At 46.5% G+C, this 7,971-nt stretch overlaps 2 protein-coding genes across 2 annotated transcripts; both read left to right on the forward strand.

Moving 5' to 3' along the window:
- The first annotated feature begins 535 nt into the window (after positions 1–535).
- On the forward strand, positions 536–1,522 carry LOC117903234. The gene is made up of 3 exons (XM_034815134.1): positions 536–665; positions 723–1,220; positions 1,410–1,522. The coding sequence occupies exons 2-3, from the start codon at positions 785–787 to the stop codon at positions 1,520–1,522; spliced, it is 549 nt and encodes a 182-aa protein (XP_034671025.1). The 5' UTR covers positions 536–665; positions 723–784.
- A 946-nt stretch (positions 1,523–2,468) lies between these two features.
- LOC117903235 lies at positions 2,469–3,458 on the forward strand. Its single transcript, XM_034815135.1, has 3 exons — positions 2,469–2,598; positions 2,656–3,153; positions 3,346–3,458. The coding sequence occupies exons 2-3, from the start codon at positions 2,718–2,720 to the stop codon at positions 3,456–3,458; spliced, it is 549 nt and encodes a 182-aa protein (XP_034671026.1). The 5' UTR covers positions 2,469–2,598; positions 2,656–2,717.
- The last annotated feature ends 4,513 nt before the right edge of the window (positions 3,459–7,971 follow it).

The following is a 7,971-nucleotide window of genomic DNA, read 5'->3' on the forward strand; positions in this document are numbered from 1 at the left end:
TAGTGGTATTTTACATTTTTGCTACATATGTCATCTACATTTACATCACTTCGCCCGCTGCATTAGGCAGAGTGTGCGAGCGAGAAAGAATGAGCTACATAAAAAAAAACAAAGAATCAGCAAAGCTGCGGGGGGTGGCGGAAGCCACTGCAAATACATTTCTTCATGCTTGCTTTAATTAGGATCCAATATGATCTTAATTCGGTGTTCTGATTGATGTGGTCATTCCCTACGGAATGGCGGTTTTGGTTTTCTTGCGACAGAAAGGCCCAGTGTGACCAAAGTGGAAAAAGTGCATGCTCTCTGGGTATTTCTGGTTATTTCAGAGTGGATATGGAGCTTGGTGGACAAGAATGGGTGGAGTAAACACCGCAGTATTGGATAAGTCAGTTCCGGCGGCACAGAAATTCAATAAAAATGAGATTTATCTCTTTTTAAATTTATGAAATCGATTCTATGATATCGATGGCACAAAAAATAGTAACCCAAGCCCATGCCCTTTGCCCACTTTGGTCACTCTAAGCTCTAAATCGTCGGTCGAACGAAATTTTGTGCAAGTAAGCCCTGTTTTAACTGTGTCAATTAGAATCTAAAGCACTATTCATTCACTACAAATTGTTCTGGTGTGGCGAGAACTATTACGGAAAGTATTAAAGCAAATAGAAGTAAGTAATATTTGATATTCTTTGATATTAGCACCGAATTAATTCAGAGTACCACAGATTCGCCGACTACCACAGATTGAAATACAAATTGTGACGTGCTGTACTTTTGTTGACTGAAGATGAAGCCGCGTGACCAGCTTGTCGACGATGTTGAGCCGGCACCAGGGAATGAACTCAACAATAGAGACGAGAGCGAGCAAGACTCCAGCGATAAAGGATCATCCACAACTGTATTGGACGAAGAAGAGGTTATGGGTGGGTCTATGTCCAACTCTGAATCAGACCAGGTCAACGACGACGCTCAGATGAACGGTGACTCAGTATCATCATTGCCAACATCTGAAACATGTGCTGGATCGCGCGAAGACCCAGCCAACTTTGAACCAAACCAGGTCGGCAACGGGCGCGATGACGTAGAGTCTGACCAAGAGTCAGTGTCAATATCTGAAGCTGGATCGGACCTGGCCTTCTTTGAACCAGATGACGAATCAAAGAAAGAGTCAATAGAGAAATGTCTCAAAATAACCAAATCGCTGATCAATCTGAAGAAGACACGTTTGTCATTTATCACTGAATAATTCAATTCATTCCATAAAAATGTTTTTGCATTGTTCCTTTCTGTCAGTTTTTGTCACTTTCTTTCCAAAGAATTAAAGCTTAGGAAGTACTGCAACATCTTTTATGAGTTTCCTGTGGCAGTAGGTAATTGGTTGTTGCCACGCTCTAAAGCTATGTATTGCACAGCTATTGGAATGCCAAAAGACAGTAATGTCAGCGACCTGCCCTTGTACATTATGCAACCCGACGACTGTGATGGAAACGTCAGCGACAACTTTGACTTTGGCTGGCAATGGTGATGGTGATGGTGATGCAGGAGTTGGGTAGCTGTCGCTTAACTGTCGCAGTGGCATCCGTATTGCCTGCGGTAGAACACCTCCACCTCCCACCCTTCTGCAGGAATCTCAGCCCGACAAGCCCAGGCCGCAACTGGTAACCTGTGGCAACAGCGAAGAGCCAAGTGCCAAAAACCAAACACGTAGACTCAGTGGCGCCACGAAAAGTAAAAGTTAATACGATATTCATGAGCTGCTAAGCGCAGATGTGACTGGCATTGTGATACAAGCCAGCAAGCAGATTCACTAACAGTTACATATACAAATACAAATACAGTTACAGTTACAGCTGTCCGAGCTTGTGGAGAGAGAGAGACAGAGAGAGAGAGAGAGAGAGGAGATGGAGATGGAGACCGACTGCTGACTCCTGCCGAGTCTCCAGTGGCACCGCTCTGAGGCTGAAGTTTAATTAATTATTTAATTTTAAGCACTTGAGCGCACTGAGAGTGTGCGAGCGAGAAAGAATGAGCTACATAAAAAAAAACAAAGAATCAGCAAAGCTGCGGGGGGTGGCGGAAGCCACTGCAAATACATTTCTTCATGCTTGCTTTAATTAGGATCCAATATGATCTTAATTCGGTGTTCTGATTGATGTGGTCATTCCCTACGGAATGGCGGTTTTGGTTTTCTTGCGACAGAAAGGCCCAGTGTGACCAAAGTGGAAAAAGTGCATGCTCTCTGGGTATTTCTGGTTATTTCAGAGTGGATATGGAGCTTGGTGGACAAGAATGGGTGGAGTAAACACCGCAGTATTGGATAAGTCAGTTCCGGCGGCACAGAAATTCAATAAAAATGAGATTTATCTCTTTTTCAATTTATGAAATCGATTCTATGATATCGATGGCACAAAAAATAGTAACCCAAGCCCATGCCCTTTGCCCACTTTGGTCACTCTAAGCTCTAAATCGTCGGTCGAACGAAATTTTGTGCAAGTAAGCCCTGTTTTAACTGTGTCAATTAGAATCTAAAGCACTATTCATTCACTACAAATTGTTCTGGTGTGGCGAGAACTATTACGGAAAGTATTAAAGCAAATAGAAGTAAGTAATATTTGATATTCTTTGATATTAGCACCGAATTAATTCAGAGTACCACAGATTCGCCGACTACCACAGATTGAAATACAAATTGTGACGTGCTGTACTTTTGTTGACTGAAGATGAAGCCGCGTGACCAGCTTGTCGACGATGTTGAGCCGGCACCAGGGAATGAACTCAACAATAGAGACGAGAGCGAGCAAGACTCCAGCGATAAAGGATCATCCACAACTGTATTGGACGAAGAAGAGGTTATGGGTGGGTCTATGTCCAACTCTGAATCAGACCAGGTCAACGACGACGCTCAGATGAACGGTGACTCAGTATCATCATTGCCAACATCTGAAACATGTGCTGGATCGCGCGAAGACCCAGCCAACTTTGAACCAAACCAGGTCGGCAACGGGCGCGATGACGTAGAGTCTGACCAAGAGTCAGTGTCAATATCTGAAGCTGGATCGGACCTGGCCTTCTTTGAACCAGATGACGAATCAAAGAAAGAGTCAATAGAGAAATGTCTCAAAATAACCAAATCGCTGATCAATCTGAAGAAGACACGTTTGTCATTTATCACTGAATAATTCAATTCATTCCATAAAAATGTTTTTTTTGCATTGTTCCTTTCTGTCAGTTTTTGTCACTTTCTTTCCAAAGAATTAAAGCTTAGGAAGTACTGCAACATCTTTTATGAGTTTCCTGTGGCAGTAGGTAATTGGTTGTTGCCACGCTCTAAAGCTATGTATTGCACAGCTATTGGAATGCCAAAAGACAGTAATGTCAGCGACCTGCCCTTGTACATTATGCAACCCGACGACTGTGATGGAAACGTCAGCGACAACTTTGACTTTGGCTGGCAATGGTGATGGTGATGGTGATGCAGGAGTTGGGTAGCTGTCGCTTAACTGTCGCAGTGGCATCCGTATTGCCTGCGGTAGAACACCTCCACCTCCCACCCTTCTGCAGGAATCTCAGCCCGACAAGCCCAGGCCGCAACTGGTAACCTGTGGCAACAGCGAAGAGCCAAGTGCCAAAAACCAAACACGTAGACTCAGTGGCGCCACGAAAAGTAAAAGTTAATACGATATTCATGAGCTGCTAAGCGCAGATGTGACTGGCATTGTGATACAAGCCAGCAAGCAGATTCACTAACAGTTACATATACAAATACAAATACAGTTACAGTTACAGCTGTCCGAGCTTGTGGAGAGAGAGAGACAGAGAGAGAGAGAGAGAGAGAGGAGATGGAGATGGAGACCGACTGCTGACTCCTGCCGAGTCTCCAGTGGCACCGCTCTGAGGCTGAAGTTTAATTAATTATTTAATTTTAAGCACTTGAGCGCACTGAGAGCGGCGATGGAGAGACGATGGCTTGGGATTAACTTAATAATATATGAGCCAGGCCATGTTCTGTGTCCTCGACTGAGCTGTGTGTCCTTGTTGGCCTGACCGCTTGGTCGCTCCAGTTAATGCAGACTAATGAGACATTGTGGAACGAATTAATTTCACGCATGATTAACACATCAAATGCCAGAGTGGGCCGCACTCTCGGATAAGCCAGGACCTAGCATGACTAGAGCAGCGGGCCACACAGTTCGAGGACATTAGTGGCGAAATTTTGGGGCCACACCATGAGTAAGAGCATTCAGCAAACTTTGCTGTTCTCGCCGTCAGTTGCCACATTAACCCAGTTCCATGAGTGCAGATAACACGGAAGTGTCATCCACAAACGTCGTCTGCGCGTGCAACGCTGCAAAAACATTTTTCTTTCGCCATATAAAAACATGAAAAATCATGCAAATATACATGTGTACAAATGTACGTACATATGCATGTACATATATAGAAACTATTTCAAACATTTTACTTATATACGAGTGTATGCATGTGCCAGCGACTAAAGAGTTTTAGTTGCCAGAGAGTGTTTTTCTATGCCCTGCATGTCATAAAGTGTGAACAAGTGCGGCATTTCAGTTCTAAAGAGAACTTCCATTCCATTGCTAATGTCAGCGACTAAATTTCCCTGCTCGGACATACATGAACGAATGGAACGATCAACGGATTGCATAAGAACGATTTTTGCGAAGTTTACAGCTGTAAAAACGAACGAAATATTCAGGCTACAGCGGCGCACTGCTTGAAACCTTCTGGTCGCAGTTAGGCACTGCTTGAGCCGTTGCTTGGCAAGCGAAACCTCGAGCATTCAACGGTGCACTGCACTGCTTATTAGACTGCTTGTGAAGCGAAAACGAAGCAGGGTACACGCTGGCTGGCACTCCTCCACATGTTTCACTTTGCCTTTTAGGTGACGCAGTCGCTCTGGGATGCTTGCCGGACTGGGGATTGGGGACTGTTGGATCTGCCGCTGCCGCTGTCGCTATGGCTTGACTGTTAAAGGTCGTCAACGAGCATAACCATAACCGGGAGCAGCCGCATATGATGAGAGATAAATGCCAAATGCTCTGGCGCGCCCCAGCGAGCAAATCCCGCACAGAGCCGGCGGTGGGCTGCTGCCGTGTGTGAGCTTGCGGGTGTGTGTGTGTGTGTGTGGTGGTTGCCATATAGTTTCTCTATTTAATTATGTAAGTAGCATTCGCAGCTTGTTTTCCCGCATGGCTGGTGGACTTTAAATTAGCATACGCAGCAGGGATTAAAGCTTCGGCCAAGGCTACATATGTACATCCCTGGCCATGGTTCGGGCTCTGGCTCTGGCTGTGGCTCCATCTCTGTGTATCTGCACCTGTCTGGCCTCCGGGCCCTCATGTTAATAAGAAATCAAATGGCCAATGGCAAATATTCAATAAATTTGGCTTTAGTAGTCACGTGCGCACCAAGTGCGAACACGTACACAGCTCAGTGCAACTGATGCCAGGAACTAGAGCTGAAGTCGCTAGAGGACTGGGTCAGATGGCAAGGCTGAGATGTCTACGTGGTCCGAGGACCAGGAGCCGTCGGCTGTGCGCCTTGGGCATCGGATGTTGGATGTTGGATGTTGGGATGTTGGGCGTTGGGCGTTGGGCCAGGTGCAAAGGTCGTGAAAAGTGTGCGGCGCATCAATAGCTGTCTTTGCCAACTGGCCAATAGACAATTCCTGCCACACTGCTTCCCTCTGTGTTCAACTTCATCCTTGGGATGCTTCTCAGCTCGGGTTTTTGGGCAGCACGTGCAGCGCCGTGGAATGGTCCAAGTTGAGGACGATTGAAATTGCTGGTGGCAAGTGGATAAGTGGACATTAATCAAAATAAATATGAGAAACGTGCTGAAATACGAGTACACACACGTGAGGACGATCACTGGGCGGAGGAGCTAATGAAGTCCGCTTCGAGTCTCCTCCAATTAAGCCCTGGATGACACCATCGGCTGGGGCCAGAGCTGGATCCATTGTCACAGTCCTAATGGTCCATTCGGACCATTTCCCATTCGATTAGAAACGCATCATTGCACACATGTCGCATTGAAATTCAAAACACATTTCCACATCCAGGCCAAGGAGGCAGCAAACACCCGCAGGATACATCAAAGTTGGCCTCGAATCGCGTCGGGCTGTAACTTTGGGGCTCATGTTTCTCTTTGGCCAAGTTCTAAGCAAATTATGCATGAGAAATTCAATTTGCATTTATTTTGCAATAATTTCACATCAACAACAGCACAAAACACCAACTTTTCGCATGCAAAGGAAGTGAGTAATCGAGTCACGAGGAACACCAGATGCTCTGACAGCCTCTTGGATGGAATCGGAGATCAGGCTTAAGTTCCAGCTGAACCTTAGCGCCAGTTCAATCAAGGAACGAGTATACCCTGAAGCAGCTGAAGGGAAACAGAGAACAGCCTCCCAAAAGAGCTGAGCTCGAGGAATCAAAGAGGGCAAAAAGAAAATATAAGAAAACTTTTTCAATATTTTACGAATCAGGTGTTTCCTGTCGAAGTTTCCGCTTAAGGACACGCACACGACGCACACAATTGCCCAAAAATGCCACAAGGCAGCAGGGCAGCAGGGCAGGAGACGAGGGGGACAGAGCAGACGGCACGTAAAAATAAAATTTAATGAAATGTAACTGGATATGCCACACGCCCGGCACCAGTCCTCGCCGCCAGCTGGCCGGCATCAGGCGCGACCCCGGCCCCCATCCTGAGGCACACTCTCAGACCCACCTCAGCCAGGACCCAGACGGAAAGACAGCCAGGCAGACACACAGGGGCAGGGGGGACAGGTAGAATGTCAAAAAGCCTATTTAGCATATATTTACTGGCAGTCAGACGGCAAAAGGAAACCAAGCCCAGACCGTGGACGTGGAATAAAGTTTTTGGCCAAGGACAGGCACAGAAATCCTTTTTACGCTTGCCGCAGAGAGCAGAGATCTGGCTGCTGTCATTCGAAATATTATAAATCATGTGCTACATTAGCCAAGCATCGGCTCTCGTGGCTTCTGCAAATTGCCAGAAAATTTATAGAACAAACACAAACAGCCCGAGAGGAGAACTCCTTTCTGCCCGGCAGCAGCACCAGAAACATCAGAAACACCCAGCGGAACGGAAGTTCATTGACGCAGCAAACTCCAAGCCAAAGAAAGTGGAGTGGCATCATTGTTAGCTGCTGCTCTATATGGCATACTGCTCCGTGAAGGGAATATCAGAGTTTCCATTGAGTTGGTCGGGGACATAAAGTTGTGGCGTGGCCAGAGGTGAGTCGCAACTTCCATGAAAAAGGTAATAATATGGAACAATTTAGTTATATTTCAATCGATTTGTAGCTGCTAAAGATCTACTGGCATAGATGTAGCCCACTGATTCTTCCTGCATGACAAAAGGTATCCCTAGTTCGTATTCTCCCTGCTGACTTGCTTTATTTTGTGCCCTGCATGTAGTTGTCGCCGGTTTGAATCACGCATTTGACGCGGTTTCGGTTGGCGCCACCGTCCAATCCCACAATCCCACAATCCGAACAATCCAACAATTCCTCTTTGGTCTGCCCTCGACTTTGCCTCCTCTGGCACTTCTTGCACTCTTGTCACGCCAGGCACGGCCAGCAACTGCAATTCAATTGTTGTTGAACAACGCCTCACCCGGACCCGCACCCGGACCCGGATCCTCACCCGCACCCGCAGCAGGTTCGTCCTTTGCCCGGCTCCTTGGACAAATGTTTGAACTTCTTTTCCCCGACAGCAATTTGCGGCGAAAATTGTGATTTGTTGTAGAAAGCGCGCCCGCGCGCGATTTTCATCAGCTGTCGTCGTCGTCGTCACCGTCATCGCCGTCTTCGTTTTCGTCAACGCTCTGCGTCCTTTGGCAGCTTTGCATTTTGTTCAGATACTTATCACACAGTTTTGGCAAAATGCTGCGCAAAGTTTTGCTTAATAGCCTGGAAGTTTTTAATGAAAT

Source organism: Drosophila subobscura, chromosome A (assembly GCF_008121235.1).
Source record: "Drosophila subobscura isolate 14011-0131.10 chromosome A, UCBerk_Dsub_1.0, whole genome shotgun sequence".
Classification (NCBI taxonomy): Eukaryota; Metazoa; Arthropoda; class Insecta; order Diptera; family Drosophilidae; genus Drosophila; species Drosophila subobscura.

Coding starts and splice junctions, on each gene's coding strand:
- LOC117903235 (XM_034815135.1), top strand. CDS start 2,718: ATGAAGCCGCGTGACCAGCTTGTCGACGATGTTGAGCCGGCACCAGGG. Junction 3,154..3,345: donor GATCAATCTGAAGAAGACAC/GTTTGTCATTTA, acceptor TGTATTGCACAG/CTATTGGAATGCCAAAAGAC.
- LOC117903234 (XM_034815134.1), top strand. CDS start 785: ATGAAGCCGCGTGACCAGCTTGTCGACGATGTTGAGCCGGCACCAGGG. Junction 1,221..1,409: donor GATCAATCTGAAGAAGACAC/GTTTGTCATTTA, acceptor TGTATTGCACAG/CTATTGGAATGCCAAAAGAC.